We start from the raw sequence: 21383 nt of genomic DNA, 5'->3' as shown, positions 1-21383 counted from the left end.
TGGCTCACGGGTCCAGCCGCTCCGCGGCATGTGGGATCCTCCCGGACCGGGGCACGAACCCGCGTCCCCTGCATCGGCAGGTGGACCCTCAACCACTGCACCACCAGGGAAGCCCCTAATTTCCTTTTTAAGAACTTCAGTTTATTCAGTCTAATGGAGAGAGGGTCTTTACAGAGGCGGCCCAGGTAAATTGAGGTCACTGGGGTGGGCCCTAATCCTACATGACCAGTGTCCTTATAAATGGGGAAATTTGGACATAGAGACAGAGACACACAGAGGAAAGATGGTCACGTGACACTGGAGTCAGAATTGGGGTGAGGCATATATAAGTCAAGGAACACCCGAGGCTACTAGAAGCTGGGAGAGAAACATGGAACAGATTCTCCTCTGGAGACTTCACAGGGAGCATGGCCTGCCATCACCACGATTTCAAACTTCTAGTCTCCAAAACTATAAGACAATACATTACCGTTGTTTTAAGGCACTCAGTTTGGGGTACGGTATTATAACAGCCTTAGGAATCGAACCCACGTACTAAGGATGTCAGTTTCTTTCTGCCGGTTGGAAGGATGTACCTCAGCTTTAGAGTAAGTTGACCCCGTCTTATTTTTAAAAACCACTCTTGCTTTTCCCTGGCCTCAGTTCTTCTTGTTGCCATCTCCTCAAATGTCACCTCCTCAGAGAGGCCTTCCCTGACCCCCCCGTAGCAGTGTCCACCCTCGTTCTTCATGACCCACCTGTGTTACAGGCTTTTTCAGTCTGGAGTCGTCCTGTTCAGGTATTTGTTCGTTGTTTATTTGCTCTCTTCTCTCCCATCACTTCTAGGACATGAGCTCCAGAAGGCTAAGGACCTCCTCTGCTGTCTACAGCAGGGCCTAGGACATGATGGGCACTTGATCAATATTTATCCAATGGCTGAGTCTAAAGCAAGTTTGAGATAAAATAGAGCTCCCGTCTCTAGTGCTTCACTCACTACTGTAAGTTCTTCCTCCTCCTTTCTGCCTTCCCTGGAAGATCTGAGTGGCAAATCTAACTCCCTCCTACCTTCCCTCCCTTTTTCCCTTTCCTCCCCCTCCCTTCCTTTGTTCCACCGCCCCCCCTCCCCACCCGCCTTTTTTCCTTCCTTCATCACAGTATCACCAAGCATCTCCCATGTCAGAGGCACCGTGCTAGGTCTCCGGGTGTCCTCATGGAACTTAGAGTCAGTCAGAGGTGACAGACATTCAAGTGATTGTTAGCATTTGCATACATTTTAGGAAGTAATTTAATACATTTAGGAAGTATTCCAAGGTGTTCTGCATGTTGACGATGGGGGACCCTTCTTAGTCTGCAAGGTGCCTGTGGGTGGCAGAGCTTCTCTGAGGAGATGTTATCTTACCTGGAACCTGAAAGGAGAGGAGGAGTGACCGGGGAGAGAGGCGAGGAAGAGATTCTAGAAAATGAAACTGTGTGTGCTAAGGTCCTGAGTGGGAAAGAATGCTCTGGAAGACATGGGAGAAGACAGATGTGGCTAGAGCACCAGTAGGGCTGGAGCAGTCATCCTCAGAATCTGGGGCATCTTCACAGGAGCAGTGAGAAGTGTAGAATTTAGGCATACGGGGGACATGAGCACATTTATATTTAAAAGAGATCATTTTTGACTGCCTCGAGGAGGAAGCATGGGTGGGGTGGGCAAGACTGAATTTGGAAGACCAGTTAAAAGACTATAGAGGTGGCCCTGCTGAAAAATGCCGGTGGCTTGGGGATGGGGATGCCTGGGTGTTCCCCCTGTGCTAACAGACAGCCATTTGTGTGGACGGTGTTTCTCTGGTCATCTGGCCATGGGATCTGCTAACACATTCCATATAGCTGGGCGGTGGAGCGTTGGCACAGCTTTCTTGGAAGTGGTAGCTCTCAAAATGAAAAAGGATATTGCACTTCCCCTTGTGGGATTGCTAAATGATGAAACAGTGGAACAGAGGTGCAGAGAGGATTCTGCTAGCACGTTTACTGCAGAGCTGGTTAGGAGAGTCCGACATTGGCAACAGTGCAAAAGTCCCGTCTCGTGGCGCGATTGAAGACATGTGTGTTCCTGTGTGATGGTCCACCACGTGCTTGTGAAAGCGATGATGCAGATTTTTATTCATTTACACAGGAAAATGTCCACGGTGTCTTTTTTTATGGAGAGAAAGAAAGTTACAGAAATTATTCTGTTGTTGTAAATAAGCAGACAGTTGTGCTCCAGCATGCAGGCAAATATAGAAATGCTTCTTCGAGTATTGTCTTGTGTAAGAAGAGACTCTATAGGCTTGCTCTCATTCTGGCAGGAGAAAAAGAAAAGATTGGGGGAGGGTTGAAGTGGTTGCTTGTGGAGACACAAGGACAGAGGCAGAGTGACCTCATGGGATCACTCTCAGTCATGCCGTTGCTTTTATGACTACCCTTGCACTCTAAAGGAAATCCTGAAAACGTATTCTTGTTGATTTAAAGTGGTGCCCTTGATTTCACGACTGGTCAGAGGGTCATGCAGGGAGAGGTTAAGATAAGAGCATCGGCCTTGGAGTAAACCCTGAGGGTGCCTGGCAGCCCTGCTGCTTGCTGTGTGTGTGACTTTGAACAGGTCACTTAGACTCGCAGAAGGCTGCCATCCTCACCTGTGCAAAGGCACACACTTCAGGGGGTTTTCTAAGAGCCAGATGAGATTTAAGAGCTTAGCTCAGTACCTGGCACATGGTAGGTGCTCAGTAAATATTAAGAACTTTTAGCACCTACCTGCTCCCAGACACAGCCCTTGGGGACACAGTCAAAGGAGGATCATGTAGTGATAAAAGCATGGAGTGTAAACAAGAGGCTGGGGTTTTTCTTCTCTTGGTTTTCCATGAACCTGGTAGGTGACCTTCAGTACCACCCACCTCCCTGGGCTAAGTCTCTTTAACTTTAAAGTGAGAAGGTTAGACTGAGAAAGCTTCCAACTCGATAATTCTATGACTGCATGGCCTGAGGACCTGATAAAACCTATTTGACTCTCTTGTTGAGGCTTCCAGGTAGAGGCCGGTTATCTGTGTGCCCTAGGCTAGAAGGCGTCTTTGATGGACTCATAGCAAAGAATTCAGTTTCTGTTTTCTGATCCTGTTGCACCAGCTGATAGGTCTGCAGAAGGCTGTTATCAATGATTTATGGTCACCTCCATGCCTTGCTCTTATCAGCAAAGCTAATCATATTTGAAGCTTTTTGAGTTTTTCTGCTTGGAATAATTGCTTGCTTTTACCGCCTAACAAATCTTTAAATGATAGTTTGATTCCTTGGTGTGGGAGAACTGGAGGATGTTTCCTACAGACTCCAGCTCTTTCTGCCCCAGGTAGGGACCTATGAGGCGAAAACGGCAGTGACTAAGTTTTTCTTTCTCTGCAGGGGGGCCATGGGCCTCCATCTGGCCGGCTTTATATTGGCTGACTTCCCGCTTTCTCTTCCGGGAGTCTCTCTATCCGTACTGCAAAGCTCATTACCAGCATTTTCCAGTTACTTTCCTTAGTAAGTTGTTCTCAGAGGTGTGACTGGGTGTTGTGAAAAGAAGTGCAAGATGAAAAAAAAAAAGTTGGTAATGAAATAAAATTGGAGTCTTTGTTGATTATATTTCTTTTTAAAAAGAATTTATTTTGTTGAAGTGTAGTTGATTTACAGTGTTGTGTTAATTTCTGCTGTACAGCAAAGTGATTCAGCTATACATATATATATACATTCTTTTTCATTTTCCATTATGATATATCACAGGATATTGAATATAGTTCCCTTTGCTGTACAGTTAGACCTTGTTGTTTATCCATTCTAAATATAATAGATTGCATCTGCTAATCCCAAACTCCCAATCCATCCTTCCCCCATCCCTGGCAACCACAAGTTTGTTCTCTATGTCTGTGAGTCTCTTTCGTAGCCATGTTCTTTTGTGTCATATTTTAGATTCCACATAGAAGTGATTATGTATTTTTTTTTCTGGAGACTGATAAAGTGCCATGTCATATCAAAGTCACTGCAGAGTCCTGCAGTCAAGAAATAATGTTTCACTTGGTTTAATCCAACGTATCCATATTCCTTTCAGAAGATGGAACGTTTTCATGAGTAATACTTCTTAGCATCTTGGTAAACTGATATTTTGAAAATATTCAGGATTGTGCTGTTGACCCTTTGAGCAGAGCTAGACTCGAATTATGGCTTCTGTTTAGAAGAATCCTTATGAAGTGTTGTAGGTTTGACCACCAGCTGCCTTGCTAGGGAGTGACTGTGTGAGTCGTCTCAGCCGAAGCCCCCTCGCTCTCCCTCCTTCCCCACCAGGATGTTGTGCCCCTTCTGGGGGCTCCGTGAAATGTCTTCTCTCCCCTGCTTCCGAGGCCTTTGTGTAGCTGGGCCAGGCTGCCAGGGTCAGAGGTGAGGGAAGCAAAACCTCCTGTTGCTCCAGCCGCCTTCCTGCAGCTCTGGGGCGGGCCAGAGGTCCAGTAGCTGTTCTGAGCCCTGAAAGCCTAGGGGAGGGACCAGATGCTCCTCTGTCTTCTTGTCTGGAGACTTGATGTTGCCAGTTTGCACCCCATCTTCCTCTCACATATTGACCCAGGGGTGACGCCTCTACCTGGCTCTTTGGAGACGGGCTCTGATTTTATTTAACTTTTACATAGGCACTCAAAAACCATGCAGTGATCCTACTTGAGTGGAAGCAAGTGGGGCCGTAGGAAACTTCACCATAAAGGGAGGCCAGGCCCCCGTTCTCCTCCGTGTTCTGGGCTTTAGCGTGCTCGTTTGCTAGGGCTGATGTAATGAGATACCACAAGCTGGGTGACGGGAAGAACAGAAATTCATTGTCTCACGGTTCTAGGCGAGAAGTCTGAAGGTCAAGATGTTGGCGGATTTGGTTCCTTCCAAGGGCCGTGGGTGAGAATCAGTTCCAGGCCTCTCTCCTAGCTTCTGGTGGTTTGCTGGCAATCTTTGGCCTCCCTTGGCTTCTAGAAGCATCAGCTCCCTCTCTGCCTTCGTCTTCATATGGCCTTTTCCTTCGGTGTGTCTGTCTCCAGATTTCTCCTTTTTATAAGGACATCAGTCATAATGGATTAGAGCCCACCCTAAGGATCTCATTTTAAATTGATGACCTCCTTAAAGACCCTTTCTCCAAATAAGTTCGCATTCTCAGGTGCTTGAAGTTAGGACTTCCACATATTATTACGGGGGGTGCGGGGGGGTGGGCGGGACATAGTTCAACCGTAACTTTGAATGTGAGGGAACACCGGGGTGGTGATGATATTATGGCATCCCTCACTCCAGATGGAAGCTGGGGGAAGGGGGGCTGTTAACATTGCCTTGCCATGACCTGTGGGAGACGGCGGTATACACAGCACCGGAAGCCTCAAATATTTGGGACGTAGCATTCATTTCATGGTTACAGAGCATCAGTCAGGTTTGCTTACGTCATCTCATCAAATCCTTATGAAAAGCACCCCACTTCCCTAGAGACACTCCTCCCAGGTGCCTCCTCTGACCTCTCCAACCGTATTTCCAGTCATTTCCCTCTCGTTTTCCTGCTCAAGCCACACAGGACTCATTTCCTCGAGAGGAATCCGTTATCAGGGAGGTAGGCAGAGGCCAGACAGGAAAATCAAGGGCAAAGGCATTTGCGACCTCTCTGGCAGAGGCTCTTACACATTCGAGTCAGGCCGTAATATGTGCTGGGAGCGGACGGATTGTTGAGGAAGTTTCTCAGAGCAGTTCAGGCAGGAAGTACAGAATAGCTTATATTGGACAAAAGTCAGAAATAAAGCCGAAAGACATTTCTGTGTATAGAGTGCACTCAGAAATTTGTTTTCCACCCAGGGTGTGAAGGAAGGGGAGCTTGGGGAAGGGGAAACGGCCCCTCAGGGAGTCTAGGAGACGCATGTGTGCCTGAGAGTGGCTTGGATGCAGGCAGTTGTGGCATCTCTAGGGACGTATTGGTCCCCAGCTGGATAAAGCCAGATCCTCCACCTGCATCATGGAGCTGTACCTGTCCAGGTGTAGTTAGAGCCACACATAACTCTCAGTTTTAGGAAAGCAGGTTACATTGCATCCATGGCAGTTTTCCAGCTGCTTCTTGGCAGCTGGGGCCGTGGGAAGACAGAAGGATGCTTGTTTTTTGGAACCATGGTCTCATGAGGAGTCCGAAAATATGGATGGTGGTGGTCTGTGATGGTCAACCTTATGTGTCCACTTGCTGGGCCATGGGGTGCCCAGTTATTCGGTTACACATTATACTGGGTATTCCTGTGAAGGTGTTCTTGGATGAGATGAATATTTAAATCAATAGACTGAGTAGAGTAGATTCCTCTCCCCACTGTGGGTGTGGGCCTCATCCGATCACTTGATGTCCTGAATAGAACCAAAAGCTTGCTGTTCCTCTCAAGTAAGAGAGAGTTCTTCCTGCCTGATGGCCTTTGGACTGGACATCAGCTTTTTCCTGCCTTTGGATTCAAACTGAAACATTAGCAGTTCCTGGGTCTCGAGCCGACCAGCCTTAGGGCTAGAACTACACCATTGACTCTGGTGGGTTCCAGCTCGCCAACTCACCCTGCAGATCTTGGGACTTGCCTGTCTCCATAACTGTGTGAGCCAATTCCTTATTTAAAAAAATACCTTTCTTGGGCTCGATAAAGGTTCATGCCCCAGTCTGGGAGGATCCCGCGTGCCGTGGGGCGGCTGGGCCCGTGAGCCATGGCCGCTGGGCCTGCGCGCGCGGAGCCTGTGCTCCGCAACGGGAGAGGCCACAACAGCGAGAGGCCCATGTAACGCAAAAAAAAAAAAAAAAATACCTTTCTTTCGACATTCATCCATACGTATGTGTACACACGCACACAGACACACACACACACACACACAAACACACACACAACAGACACATGCACACACAGTGGTTCTGCTTCTCTGGAGAATCTTGACTAATATAGGGTCTCAGCTAGAAATTAGCAAACTAGGGCCCAGGAGCTAAATCCAACCTGCCCTCTGTTTTTGTACAGCCCACGAGTGAAGAATGGTTTTCCCTGATAAATATTTGTAATCGATTTGGTGATAGGAACATTTATAATAACTTTGATCCCCAAGTAAGCAAAATGTTACCCCTCCACATCCTAATTCCATTCTTCTCAGTAGTAGACCTATGGTACTAAAAATTGTTCTCATATACTTTGAAATTCATCAATGAAAGTCGTGGAAATGTGTTTTCTCTCTTCTTATGTAAGTACCTACCTAACGTCCTTGATTTTGTGTCTGGGCCCACATATCTTAAGATATTTACTGAAAAAGTTCTCTGGCCCATCACCTAAGTTCTGACTGTCCTATAGCTGAAAAAATGTTGTGGGTATCTTAAAGACATCTACAGCACATTTTCCCCCCTTTATAACTTTAAAAAGTATCGATGTTAATATTCTGCAGGTATCTTTTTAACATTACAAAAAACCAAAAAAAGGAAATTTTCCCGATGGATGTAATTAGAGCGAAGATTGCATCTTTCTTCGGGGTGAAGGTGAATTCAGGGGAGGGGGAGAGCGGCCTCTCTGAGTCCCTCAGGCCGGCTGGCTTTGTGTGTTGTGCTCACCGGAACTGGGTCTTTACAGTGTCCTGAGTAGCAGCCTCGATTTGGCCCCACCCTCTTCCTCTGGCCCCAGGCACCTTGAATCTCTGCAGTCGTTTCAGTTTTTACAGTCTGATGGGTATGAAGTAGTATCTCATTTTAATTTGTATTTCTCAGATTATACTGAGATTGAATATATTTTCATATGTTTTGACCACTTGAAATTTTTTGAGTGAGTTGCCTGTTGTTCATTTTTTTCCCCTCGTTACAGTGCAGTCGTGTGTGTGTGTGTGTGTGTGTGTGTGTGTGTGTGTTTGTCATTGCTTTTTTTCATTTGCTGCCGTTCATCTCCTTTTTATGAAGCCGCCTTGAATTTGTCTGGAAGCATTCTTTGCTTATTGTCTTGAAGTGATGAGAACTCGGCTGGCTTCAGGATAGAGTGTAGAAAGTCAGACTGCCCAGGGTCTCCCGCATGGCTTACTGGGAGCCCCTTTGTCCAAGGTCACTGAGAGTTCATCCTGAGGGGAGACCCAGCCAGGCTCTGTAAATGATGGCCTCGGCTTCAGTAGGCCCTCCTTGGTGGTTTTACACGTGCCGCCAAACGAGAAAGGCAGTCGTGCTCACAGAGGAGCGTAGGTGTTTCACCTGCTCGTTAAGCTAAGAGGAGATCTACCTTTGTGCTCCTTGAGTAGGTAAGACCCTGGATCCCGCAGTCAGAGATGGGACTCGTAAGATGCAAAGTGTGGCCTGTCGGGCAGTCTGATTCCGTAGGAAGTTTTTTCCTACCCCAGGCCTTTTGTACTTGCAGTTCTAGTTGGCTAGGAACATTGTGGCCCACACTCTGCATGGCCGTCTCTTTCTCAAACTTCAGATGTCAGCTTAGGTGTTTAGAGTGGTCTTTTTCAGCTTAAAGTACAATAACCCAACTGAGTGTCCATTCAACATATTTTAGAAAGCCCCTACTTTGTCCAGGAACTGTTCTAAGAATTAGGGGTAAAAACAACCAACCAAACAAAAAGCTTCACAACCAAAACATTCAAAATTCTGTTTATGTGCAGTGTTTCTCAAACGTCGGCATGCACCGCGTCATCTGAAGGGCTTGCAAAAACAGACCACGTGACCCTGGAGTGTCTGAACCTGTTGGTCTGGGGTGGTGCTCGAGAATCTGCATTTCCGATAATATTCCAGGTGCTACTGGTGCTACTGGTCTGGGGACTCCACTTTGAGAACCACTGGTTTAGTGGGTAACGCTCCTCTCAGACCAGCGCTTGTTTGCTTAACATGATTTGCAAGGCTTTTCTTTCTTTGTTTACTTGTGCTTTTTTTTTTTTTGCCTCCCCCTGCCAGAATGGGTACTCTGTGGGGGGGAAATCATCTCTGCCTTATCCCCAGTGTAGCCCTGGTGCCAGCAGAGTGACCAGCACGTAGTAGGTGCTCCGTAGATACTTGAAGGACTGAGAAGGAGGGAAGGCCGGCAGGCAGCAAGGAAAAGCTCTCTTTGCTGTTCCTCCCCGTGTCTGCCCTTCTTCATTTCGCCACTTCCACGATCCATGAGAAATCTTGGCAGGTGGGACAGGTAGAACCTGGGTTAGCTTGTCATCCCCAGCGAGAACCTCAGGGGTTCGGTCAGATTACTGAAGTGAAAACAATCCTTTATGCCTCAAGGGGGTAGGATTGTAGAGCAGGCAAGTGAGAGAGATCAGGGAACGGTGGGTGTCCACACGCATGGGATGGGTGGTGTGAGCGAGGAGACTGCAACCGGAGACCTCGTGACATTTGAGCATCCAGACTGTTTTAAAAAGAGCTCCCGGGGCTTCCCTGGTGGCGCAGTGGTTGAGAGTCCGCCTGCCGATGCGGGGGACGCGGGTTCGTGGTCCGGTCCGGGAAGATCCCACGTGCCGCGGAGCGGCTGGGCCCATGAGCAGTTGCCGCTGAGCCTGCGCATCCGGAGCCTGTGTTCCGCGACGGGAGAGGCCACGACAGTGAGAGGCCCGCGTACCGCAAAAAATAAATAAAGAAATAAATCATTCATTCATTCATTAAAAAAATAAAAAGAGCTCCCAGAATTTGGGCAGTGAGATAACTCTTGCTGAGAGTTATCTTCGTGCCTACATTTTTTAGATTAGAGAGAAGTCTGTGCTATGAAATCTCCCCACAGAGGCAACAAGAGGCCAGCCTTCTTTATGCCTGGACACAGACCTGCCAGTTACAGAAGAGCCCTAAGTGTCTCTGTACCTCCCATCTGGCATCTTAAGGAGTTTTCTAAAAAGCATTTTGGTATTATTTGGCACCATCTGTAATTGATGAGTCCTGCGAGAGAAACCAAGTGTCTTAATCCATTCCGTCTGCTGTAACGAAACACTATTGACTGGCTGGTTATAAACAGTGGAAATTTATTTCTAAGAGTTCTGGAGGCTGGAAGTCCAAGATCAGGATGTCAGCAAGCTCAGGTTTGGGGGAAGGCCCTCTTCTGGGTTGCAGATGGCTGTCTTCTTGTTGTCTCCTTACATGGTGGAAGTGGGGAGGCCTCTCTGCGGGGCCTCTTTTATAAGGGCACTGATCCCGTTCATGAAGGCTCCGGTCTCCTGAGCTAACTACTTCCAGAGGCCCCACCTCCTAGTACGTCACCTCGGGGAATTAGGTCTCAACATAGGAATTTTGGGGGGGCACAAATATGCAATTCTGCGGCGCTAAGGAAGGCGTGGCCCATGCCCCGAGCAGTCCCTGGGCCCAGGAGACATAGGTATAATTTGTTTGCTGGGCACCCAAATTGTAAAAGCATGCTCAGCACAAATGAAGGGTCACCAGCTTCCTTTTGCTTTGGATCCATTCTACCTCAGATGCGATCCAACACGGCATCTGGGAGGACTTCTGCAAAAACTGTGGACCCCCTAGGACTGCAAATAAGATGTGGCACTTGTGTTCATTTTCTGATTGTGGGGGTGTGTGTGCAGCTCTCCTCAGTGCTGGTAACAATGTACACACCCAAGAAGCCAAAGGGAATTTGGTTTGAGATGTTAGAAGACGTGAGTTATGTTTTTAATTGTGATTATTTATATACGTATGTATATACTTATATAAGAATATATATCCTAAAATTTGCCATTTTAACCATTTTTAGGTGCACAATTCAGTGCATTAAGCACGTTCACACTGTTGTGCAACTCTCACCATTACCTGTTTCCAAAACTTTTTCATCACTCTAAACAGAAACTCTGTACCCATCAAGCAGTAATTCGGCATCCGTCCGCCCCCCAGCCCCTGGTAACCGCTGAAGTTTCTGTCTCTATGAATTTGCCTATTCTAGATATTTTATATAACTTGAATGATACAATATCTGTCCCTTTTTGTCTGGCTCGTTTCACTTAATGTTTTAGGGGTTCATCCACGTTGTGATGTGTATCAGAACTTCATTGCTTTTTTTTTTTTTATAACTGAATAATATTCTACTGTATGTTTATACCACATTTTGTTTAGCTCTTGATGGATACTCATTTTCTTTTTTTGATTGGTTGATTTTATAAGATACAAGTACATTTTACTAAAGTAAAAGACCAACATTGAAGGCTCAGACATTCTTGGGGTACTGGGAAGGGGATTTTCCCACTTCTTCTTCCCACCTCCCCGGCATCACTTGTGGTGGGGTGACAAGTGTCTGATCTTGGAAGGAATCGGGGACAGGGAGACTTTCCTCTGTCTGAATGTCTCTCCTCAGGGGCTGCCTGGCTGCCAGCTGGTTTGTCTCTGTGTGCCTCTCGCCTACCTTCAGCACCCTTGCCCGAGTCCCCCGCGGAATGCAGGGATGGTGCTGTGCAGGGGGCCACAGGACACGTCAGCTGGCGAAGAGACAGGTGATGATGGTGGAAGCAGTGATGAGAGGGTGCGCAGGGGTGGGCTAGCCAGAGGGAAGTGGGGAGGAGTGAAAGGAGGGGAGAGAGGGAAGAAAGCCAGAGAAGGTGGGGTGGCACCAGAGGGCAGGAGTGTGGGGGTTGGGAGATGGTCTCCAGTCTCCGGGTCTCCATCAACTCTTGTCTGGGGCTGGGTCTCTGTGCACTTGGTTTCTCTTCACACTGTCTAGGTGTTCCTGTTGGGACACTGCCAGCACCGACGCTAGGGTCTCATCATCATCCCAGTCGTTCAGGCCAAAGGCAGAGGGGGACATCTGCTGAATGAGGGCCCGGCACTCCAGAGCAGGGTAGAGGGACACGAGGGGAGAAGTTGCCCGGTCGGCCCCTGTCGGGAACTGGCTGCTCGTACCTGGTGCCCGGGGTGAAGGAGGTTTGGCGAGAGCTGAGACAGTGCGTGGGGAAGGGGGCTTGATGCCCAGCTCGGCGTGCAGCTCAGGGCGCTCGGGGGACGAGGCTGAACTCCCCCGCCGTGGGGACCGGCTGGTCCACTCCTCCAGACCACTGGAGGCTGCCGCTGTGGCAGAGCTGCACGTGGCGCTGTCTTTCCCGGGCTGGCTGGGGCCACGGACTTGGCGAGCCTGCTTCTCCTGATCCCTCAGCCACTGCAGGTAGGACTCCCGAGCCACCTGCTCCTCAATGGCCTCATTTGTGGCCTCCCAGTCTGTGGCCCGCTTCTTGTCTTCCAGCATCTGCTGTTCAATCCACGCCTCCTCCGATGTTTCTATGGCATTCTTCATCAGGGACTGCTCTGCAAACCCCGGTTTGAATGACGGCAGGCCCAGCCCCACGCCAATGGTGGCCTTGTTGGGATCCACCACCGAATTGTAGTGGATGTTCCGATGGTAGCTGACACGGATGGGTTCATCCTCATTTTGGTGGATCCCGTGGAACGTGTTGATGGGTGCCGTGCTGTACTGGTACACCTCCACGGGCCGGTTGTACATCTCTGCCATGGCCTGCATCTCAACGTGGTTGCCGTGGCAGTTGTTTTTCCGCTTCCGGTTGATGTAGGCGGTAAAGTCCTCCGTGACATAGTTAGAGAAGTAGTCGGCATTCTGCATCAGATAGCCCATGCAGTGCTTTCGCACAACCCCGTGCATGTCCTGGTCTCCATACACCTGGTCAGCTACAGCCCGGAAGAGACAGGCGCCGTCCTCCTTCATCTGCTTGATGATGAAGCCCTTCTCGTCTCGCAGGGCCTTTGCAAACGAGTGCTCCTGCTGCTCGACGGCGGCGGGGTCCGCGGCCTCGAGGCGCGCTGCGGCCGCTTCATACTCGTCCGCACTGTTGTAACCTGCGCCGACCTCCTCCCGCTCAGGACTGGCCGCGCCAAGCCCAGGGGCTGGCCGCCGCCGCTTGCCGTGACCCGGCCCAGAGCAGCTGCCGCCCGCGCCCACCACCATGCCCGCCGCGCCCGCGCCCACGCCCGTCGCCGTGGCACCCAACGCGTCCCTGGCACCGCCGCCGGGACCGCCGGGCCCCCGCAAGGAGGAGGAGAGGCCTGCTGTGGCCTTGGGCCCGCCACGGCGCCAGGCGGCGCGGCCAGCGCCCAGCGACGGAGGGCACCCGGTGGCCCCGGGAGCGGGCCCTGAGGCGGTGGCGAGGCGCGAGGACGGGCGCCAACGACGCCCGAGTCGCGGTCGCGATGGCCGCCGCCCACGCCTACACCCCCGCCGCGGCGAGGCGCCGGGCGCAGCGGCCCGGGCGGCGGCGGCTCGCCGGCGGGGTCGGCGTCGGGAGGCGGTGGTTTCTTTCTGGGGAGAGCAGTCATGGCCTGGAAACTCATGTCGTTTCCACCTTTTGGCCGTTGGGACTAATGCTGCGAGGAACGTTAGTTTACAGATATCTCTTCGAGTCCCTGCTTTCAGTTCTTTTGGGTTTATGCCAGGAAGTGAAATTACTGGATCATCCGGTGATTCTACATTTAATTTTTGAGAAGCCACCAAACTGTATTCCGGAGCCGCTCTAGCATTTTGACGTTTTCGCCAACGATGTGCAAGGCTTCCAGTTTCTCTCCTCCTTTGCAGCCCTTGTTATTTTCTGGTTTTGTGATAGCAGCCCTCTGAGTGGACGTGAGGTAGTTTCTCATTATGGTTTTGGTTTGCATCTCCCTAATGATTACTGACGTTGAGCATGGCTTCACGTGCATGTTGGTCAGCTGTATATCTTCTGTGGAGAAATGTCGCTTGAAGTCCTTTGCCCGTTTTTAAACTGGGCTATCTTTTTGTCGACGAGTTGGAGGAAGGTGGGCCCCTGTCCAACATGACCGGAGTTCTTTCTCTGTTACAGACAGTAAACAGTGATCACGTAGATGATGTGCGCATCCTTTCTCCCATTCTGGAGGTTGTCTGTTCACTTTCTTAATAATGTCCTTGGGTGTACAAAGTTTGCAGTTTGGCTAAAGTCCAATTTGTCTGTTCTTCTTCTGTTGTTCATGCATTTGGTACCGTATCTGAGAATCCACTGCCAAGTCCAAGCTCATTGAAGGTGACCTGAGGTTTTGTGGACTAGGAGATCAAGTCAACATTGATCACATCTTTGCTTAAGATAGCACTGATACATTGCTTCTGTGAATCCCCTGAATTATATGCAAAATTTGCTGCTTTCCCTGGCGCTTGACATGTGTCTCTTTGTTAAAAAATAAGTAACACTGAAGCATTTTGGTATAACGTGAGTTACCGGCTGATTGCCGCGGGGTTTTGACTGCTCACATCTCCCAAGGCGTTACTTTGAGAGGCAGGTGTCCTGGCTTACCCTGTGGACCTTGAACATGCTCGTTGCGTCTGGTAGCGGATCTGTCATACTTGCAGGTCTTTTCGCTTTGTACAGGATGAGGATTCACTGAGCTCTCGTGGGTTTTAAGAAACACAGTTAATACTTGGCCTTGTTACAAAATGTAAAACTACACACCAAAGTATATACTTCTTTTGGAGTTACGCTTGATGCTAAATGAAGGAATGACTTCCAAGCCTGGCTTATAAATTGTGCTTGTTGCTCATAAGGAAAATGAGATCGTGGTGCATCAGGTAGGTATTAAAGAAGTGATTCTGGTAAGGAGGAGGGAAAAGCAAAAGGGTTAATGGAGTGGAAAATAGAAAGAGGTCACCTTCCTGAAAAGGCTGGGTCAACAAGAGCCAGAAGATTTAAAACTCAGCTAAAAATTGGTCATGTATAAGTCTCCCCTCGGAAGTACCGCTTACAATGTTGGCTTGGAATCCGGCAAGCGGGCATGCCCGTGTACTTAAGGAAACAAAGTCCATACATACTGGCAACGGGGCTCAGGTCAGACTGAAGGGGGTTCTTAGAAGCTCATTTTTCCATCAGCCCCCAATACCCCTTGTCCCTAAGACTCAACTCAAAAACCAAATGGGCAGGTTTTGTTTGTTCATTCTGGGTAAATGTTAGGCATTTGCAGAGTCAACATGCCTTGCCTCAGACACCCTGCTTCTCAGAAAATGGAAAAGCTTAAATCATATTTAATTAGGATTTATTCAGCCCCTCTGTGCTCCCAGTTCATTGGCACCGAGAAACCTCTTTCTGGAGGTGGATGGGCCTTGGGGACCTTGTGTCCTCTGCTTACGGCACTTTGGAGATCATTTGTGAAGGCAGGAAGAGCTGATCGGGTGGCAGCAGGGGCTGGAAAGCCTGCCTCTCTGACAGGAGTCATCGACATTAGTTTATGCAGCAGGGGACCATTCAGGAGAGTGTTTCAGGAGACTGCCTACTTAGGGAAGCTGTGTGGCCCTGAAACGAAATTTCCTTCTTCGTTATGCATGTGATGAGACCATTTCATCAGATCAGGTACTTCTCCTCTGGAGAGTGGTAAAAAATGGTAGGAAAAGCTTCAGCTGGAAAGGAAGGGAGGAGGAAACTCACTTTTTGTCTGAGCTCCTGATCTGTGTGTGCATGACAGGTGATGGCAAATGGAGCCCTGGATGGAGAAACATGTTCTAGCCAGAAGCCAGTTTGCACTTTGTAGAACTGCATTGACTAAGCTTATGAAGCTGATCACCTGTCGTGGCATAGAAATGGGAAGCAACGTGGTTATAAACAGATTTATCCTTGAGCTGGAAAAAGGCAGAGGATGAAAAGGGTGGCAGGTTATCCGGACTCTTAACGACGAAATGTTGTTTATCCCCAAAGTCCTGTGTTGAAGCCCTAACCCTCAAATGTGATGGTATTTGGAGGTGGGACTAGGGGGAGTTAATTAGTTTTAGAGGAGGTCGTGAGGGTGGGGCCCCCATGGTGGCATTAGTGTCTGTGAAAGAAGAGAGAGAGAGAGACCAGAGCTTTCTCTCTCTCTGCTCTGTGAGGACCTAGCAAGAAGACAGCCATCTACAAGCCAGAAAGCGAGGGGTCACCACAACCCAGCCATACCGGCACCCTGACCTTAGACTTCCAGCCTCCAGACTGTAAGTGAGAAATAAATTGCTGTTGTTTAAGCCACTCAGCCTGTGGTGTTTCGTTAGGGTAGCTTGAGCTAAGACACAGTCAATTAGGTATGAACCTCTCCCAGAGTGGAAAACCCGTGAGCCCCTGTCATGGAGATGCTACTTCCCAGCCCAGTGATGAAGTGTGGGTACAAAGAACTGGTCTCACTTTGCCCCTTAGCCTGTACAGCTCTTTCACTTTGAGTGAGTTGCCTCCCTAAGTCTTCTTTGTTCTCTTGTCTGCAAAACAAGGATAATAAACCCACCCATCTCACAGGCTATTTAAGGTTAAGCAAGTTAGTACATGTAAAACATTTAGCCGTAGTTTCTAGCACGTATTAGGTGCTCCGTGTCGGCCATACTGAATGGGGATTTATGGTCAAGTGTTTGGTTCTCTCCTGTCTCCCCACTCTTACTACACACCGTTCTGTCTTCCGGTGCTTTATGAGCTCAAGCCACACTGGCTGTCTTTTCGGTTTGTTTTAAATAAACCATGTCTCTCCCACCTCAGGGCCTTTGCACGTGCTGTTTGCGTTGCCTGGAATATCACTTCTGTCTCTTCCTAGTCAACTGACATTCATCCACTGGCCCTCAGCTCAACCGTGACTCTTGTGAGAGACCCTCCTTGAAATCCGTGGCACTAGCTCTCCTGTCCGTCGTCCCCTCTCCCACTCTAACCTTGTTGACATTTAAAAAGTATTTGTGTGATGACTGGGTTTTTATTTTCTTTCCCACTAGGCCGAAGCTCCATGAGAACACACGGCCCTGAACACAGTGGGCACAAAATCTCCTGGCTGAACAAATGCATGCTGGCTTCTGACACAGTGCCTAGAGCGCAGAGGTGATCATGATTCTTCAGAGCTAACACTGCTAAATCAAACCCATAACGTCTGGCCTGGCAGCCGAGGAGGAGGAATGAACGCACGAGTCAACGTAATCCTAATGTGTTTTCGAGAGACTCAGACGTCTAGGGAGTTTCACTGGGCTTTTGACAAGAATCACTGCATTGGTAAGCAAGTTGAAGTTTGCAATAGCCCCAGTTCAAGTAAGGATCATTAATTCCTCAGTTTTCATGTTAAAAAGATGCTGAGTGCATGAGGTCAGCGTTCCGCCACTGAAAGGCAAAACCACGTTCGTTTTTGGCAAAGCACATGCCCCCACGGACCGTGCCCTTTTAGGATTAGTTGAAACCGGAAGCTAAAGGAAAATGGATCACGTAAGCAGAAAAACCCATCTGAATGAAACCCAAAGAACCACACTTTGTTTTCTAGCTGCTTTCGGGAATTCACATTTAATCAAAATTGAAGAGTTACAGCGGTTGCCATGAGAATTCTTGCATCTCATCTCCGTTTTAAGGATTTCTTTTTAATTAGTTGACGCGCCACAGAAATCCTAGCGTGCTTAAAGCAACTGGGAAACAGAAATAAAAGTGGGAGTTGCAGTTGCTTCTGGCAGAATTGTGTTTGCTTCCTTGGTTCTGGGCAGTCTGGCTAACAAGTAACCTGTAACCTACCGCTAAGGCTACGACTAGATAATTATTTGGTTAATTTTCGTACTTTAGTTTACCATCCTAATGAGTTCTCCGACTCGTATTCCCTAGGCAATGTATAGTCCTACCTCGTCACATTTGTGGTTCTTGTTTTTGGAGTCTCCTGTTTTCATTTAAAAGATGAAAAGCTTAATCAGTGGCCCCACTTCCTAGATTTTTATACGTTGTCGTATGCTTTTGCCAGGAGTGTTAGGATATGTTGTCATTTAAAACTCAAAAGGGAACTGAGTGAAATGCCTGTCACTTTGAAGCAGTTTCCTTTATCGTAATCATGACTAGGTTACAAAGAGTAGCATAGCCCAAACGGACTTAAGAGTCACTGCTTGAGAAGCCCGTGGAGGCAGAGTTGGGAAAGGTGAAGGGTTTGGCCTCAGGCGGATGCAAATTCCCATCACATCTCTACACTCATCTGGACAAGGTTCTTAGTCTGAACGTGAACTGGCGATAAGGCCGTTTGCCTGGCAGAACTGCCCTATGGATTTGGTGAGATCGTGAGGTCCCGTGTTTTGCACGCCCGTGCCTGATGGTCTCTGTATCGGTGCTATCCAACAGAAATAAAACGGGAGTCACATCTGTGATTTAAATGTTTCTCGTAGCCACATTAAAAAGTAGAAAAGGTGAAATGAAGTATATTTTATTTAATCCAAGATATGCAAAGTATTAACATTTCATCATGCATAGAATTCTTGAAATATTTTACGTCAGCTCTTTGTTGGAGCACTAAGTCTTTGAAATCCATTTTCTCAGAACAGTTCAATTTAGACTAGCCATACTTTAAGTGTTTAATAGCCAGCTGTGGCCAGTGGCTACTGTACTGGAAAGTGTAGCACTGGATGATCAATACATTTTCATTTCTTTCCCTTTATATTTTAGGAATAAAGTTGTCATCCATCCAGTGGAGTGGCTGTTACGGAGCCTCGGGACTCTGTCCTCATCGTAGTTCGGACATCTGTTTAATCATGGGAGAAACGACCGTTAGCACGACTGCAAGAGTACAGGTATCAGTGGCTTGTTGAATTTTAATTGCCTTAATATGGGTCTCATGGGGGAAAATGTACTCCTTGATATTTAAAGTGGTCACTGAAATCAAAGAGTGCTATAAAATGCACCTAAAAATAGTGCGAAAAATATAGAGCTATCAAATTCAGTTGGTGTAAACTTGAGATTTTTGTACCTTTAGAAGAGGTCCGTGAATGGACTTTGGGGGCACATAAAGCCTCCAAAATTATATGCAAATTTATTTGTGTTGTGTATTATACGTATATTTTTCTGTGGGGAGAATCCATAGCTTCCATCAGGTTCTTAAATGGGCCAAGGAAATGAAACAGTGTAAGCAGCTGGGGTGGCAGAAATCTCTGTTGGCTACAGGGGACATTCTGTTTACGCGGGGACTACGGTTTCCTATCTGGGAGGACAGAAGCTGTACATCGTCTCTTGTCACCGTTAACCAGGAAAATCCCTCAACTCTCCCAGCAGCTTGGAAATGCCCGTGCTCGGAGGCACTTGGGGGCTCAGACCCGCTGAAAAATGGCAGATTCACGTCTCCTGGCTGAGGTTCACTCCAGGGCATCCACTGGTGAGCTGTGTTTATATTTTGGTTGAGGGCACAGGACTGAATACGTTCAAGTTAACTGTGCGCCTGACAGCGACCTTTCCCCCGTGGGAGTGGCCGTAAGGGCTGTGGGAACGGGTGTTGGGTTCTGAATCCAAATCCCAGTTTGTTCATTAAGCAGCCACATTTGTCTCCTTGAGTCTCCTGCTCGTGGATCATCGAGCAAATGATTTCTCAGGTCTCTTCCGACTCCTTTTAGGAGTCGATTTGCTAAATTCGGTTTGGGAGACCTCGTACGACATTGCAAATTAGGACCAAGTGTATCCATATGAAAAAGTGATTGAAAAAATAAGTTGGAATTGAAGGGTCCGGAATTGGGATTAGAATGTATGTTCCTTTTGATTTCCCTCCACTTTTTCACACGGGGCACAGGCTGACCCCTAAATCCAGAGGCACCCAGGGAGCCCTGATGATTAGAAACCCCTCAACTTCAGTCTGATGGCCCATGACTGTTTAGGTGGGAGCTCTTTGCTCTTGTGGCCACGTACACCCCTCTGGCCTTTAATGAGAACACACAAGGCAGGAAGGCTCTTTCTCCAGAGAAACCCACGCGCTTAGTCTTATACCCGATCTGTGTACGTCTTGCCGCAATTTGTAATTCAGCTGACTCGTGTTGGTTCTCGGTGACACGTTAACTAGCGAGAAAGGGTGTGAGGATAAGAGAGCTGGAGATGGGGCGCTGCTCCTGGGAGCCAAGGATCCAATTCTGTTGGAAGATGAACTTGGAGAGTATTGGAAAGCCATGGTGCTACCAGTCCACCTTTTGCAAACAACACTAAGGTAGCAGGCGTAATTGTCTTCGCGATGCCTGGTGTGGGAGAGGTAACGAACAGATCTCTTAATTAATAGTGAGGAATAAATATATCGGTGTCGTAGCTACATTAAGTTTGTTCTCATGGAAGTATGACTACTAATGACTAATGACTAATGACTAGTCTTAAGATTTTGGCCGCAAGGGAGGAATATGGGTTCGAACAGGGTGTGTTGGAGGAATCTAAGTCTCAGGTATCTAAACACCTGGCCACTTCAATCCAAATCTCAGTGAGAAAAACCAGACGTCTGGCATCACGGCAAATGAAAATGATACCCTTTGTAATCCCATTCACTCGTTCATCTGTGTATGTATGTATGTACGCACGTCTGTCTTTTTGGTAGACATTACAGCTGAAATTTGTGTGACCGCTATAATCGGGGAACCATTCGTAGCGAATTCAGGATTTGGGCTCCTGTGGGGTGTTGGGGTGTGAAAGATACCAGTTTTGAAGCCCACCCACTTTGGTGACCCTTGCTATGCTACGAAAATATTGTGGCTTTTGCCGATGCATCTTAGAAATGGAAAGTTGGGCCTAGCTACTCAGGGATGCTACTCAGAGATGTTTGTTAGATATTACTGACAGGCAGTAACGGTGGCAGTAAACCAAAGGGGTTGCATTGTGAACACGAGCTTGGTTGCTAAACTTGCTCAGTTATTCCAGTTTTATAGCATATATAGCATAGTGGGCCAAGTTGAGGCTTTCTGCAAGACAGACAGACAGTCATTCCAATGCTAGATTAAACGGTGAGTTTGATTGATTGATGATTGCTTTTTTCCTAACAAACAAACAAACAGACCTGTCTTTGGATTCCGGGCCGAATGAAGGTAGGGGATGATGTGAAACACTCAGTTTCTTCCGAGGCAGCAGGGAACTACAACGAAGGAAAAAAAATAAAAATACACACTGCAAAAGGCTTTTATTTTTATAGGCACCACTGCAAAATGAGGAATCACTTCAAAACATATCAAATAATAGAAAATAATTTATTTTAACTTCATTTTACTTACTGTTTATAACTAACCATGGTTCTCTGAATTTGCTCGTAAAAGTCTGTCCCTTCGAATCTACAAAGCAAATGTTTCCTAGAGTGAGCACTTAAAATTCCACAAACCGTCTCCATCCACCACTTTCCTGTACATGCAAAGTCCTCCAACGGGTTGCAGTAGCTGCAAACATGCTTTAAACTTCCACGAAGCTGCGTTATAGTTTGCCTTCTGTTAAAAACCTTCACACTCTCTTGGGAACTTTAACCAGAAGAAGAATGTTTAAATGCGTATCCCAGTTCTAAACGAACAAACAAACAAACACTGCTGGTTTGGTTATGTGTCGTAGACCTCGTGAACCAGCGAGTTTGGTGGTTTTTGGAGCTGAAGCTTTGACCTAAATAATAATGTTAAACGGTCACTCACATATTATAAAGTAAAGTAGGGTTCCATTAAAAATACATAACTGGCAGTCGTATCTGAGTTTTCGGCAGGCAAAAAAAAAAAACCTTGTTTCCCTCTGGC

The 21383-nt window shown here is 47.8% G+C and overlaps 2 protein-coding genes across 6 annotated transcripts in view; both read right to left on the bottom strand.

The window, feature by feature from the left end:
- Positions 1-10479: 10479 nt before the first annotated feature.
- On the bottom strand, positions 10480-15470 carry LOC102982979 (OTU domain-containing protein 5-like). The gene is given in 3 exon segments (XM_055079645.1): positions 10480-12952; positions 12955-14516; positions 15346-15470. Coding segments are annotated over 2 exon segments (1671 nt in total). The 5' UTR covers positions 13256-14516; positions 15346-15470; the 3' UTR covers positions 10480-11582.
- A 5201-nt stretch (positions 15471-20671) lies between these two features.
- PDZRN3 (PDZ domain containing ring finger 3) overlaps positions 20672-21383 on the bottom strand; it is a 175833-nt gene continuing 175121 nt past the window's right edge. For 2 of the 5 annotated variants that reach the window (XM_028478758.2, XM_024124098.3), the window contains one exon: positions 20840-20939. In XM_028478758.2, the coding sequence (XP_028334559.1) occupies positions 20892-20939 (48 nt within the window). In that variant the 3' untranslated portion in view covers positions 20840-20891. Of the gene's footprint in view, positions 20747-20839; positions 21368-21383 lie in introns of those variants that run through there. The other 3 variants (XM_028478759.2, XM_028478761.2, XM_024124097.3) reach the window with 3 other exon arrangements.

This window comes from Physeter macrocephalus, chromosome 18, assembly GCF_002837175.3.
Source record: "Physeter macrocephalus isolate SW-GA chromosome 18, ASM283717v5, whole genome shotgun sequence".
Lineage (NCBI taxonomy): Eukaryota > Metazoa > Chordata > Mammalia > Artiodactyla > Physeteridae > Physeter > Physeter macrocephalus.
Note: the sequence above shows the minus strand (reverse complement) of the source record. Positions and strands in the feature narration are given on the sequence as shown.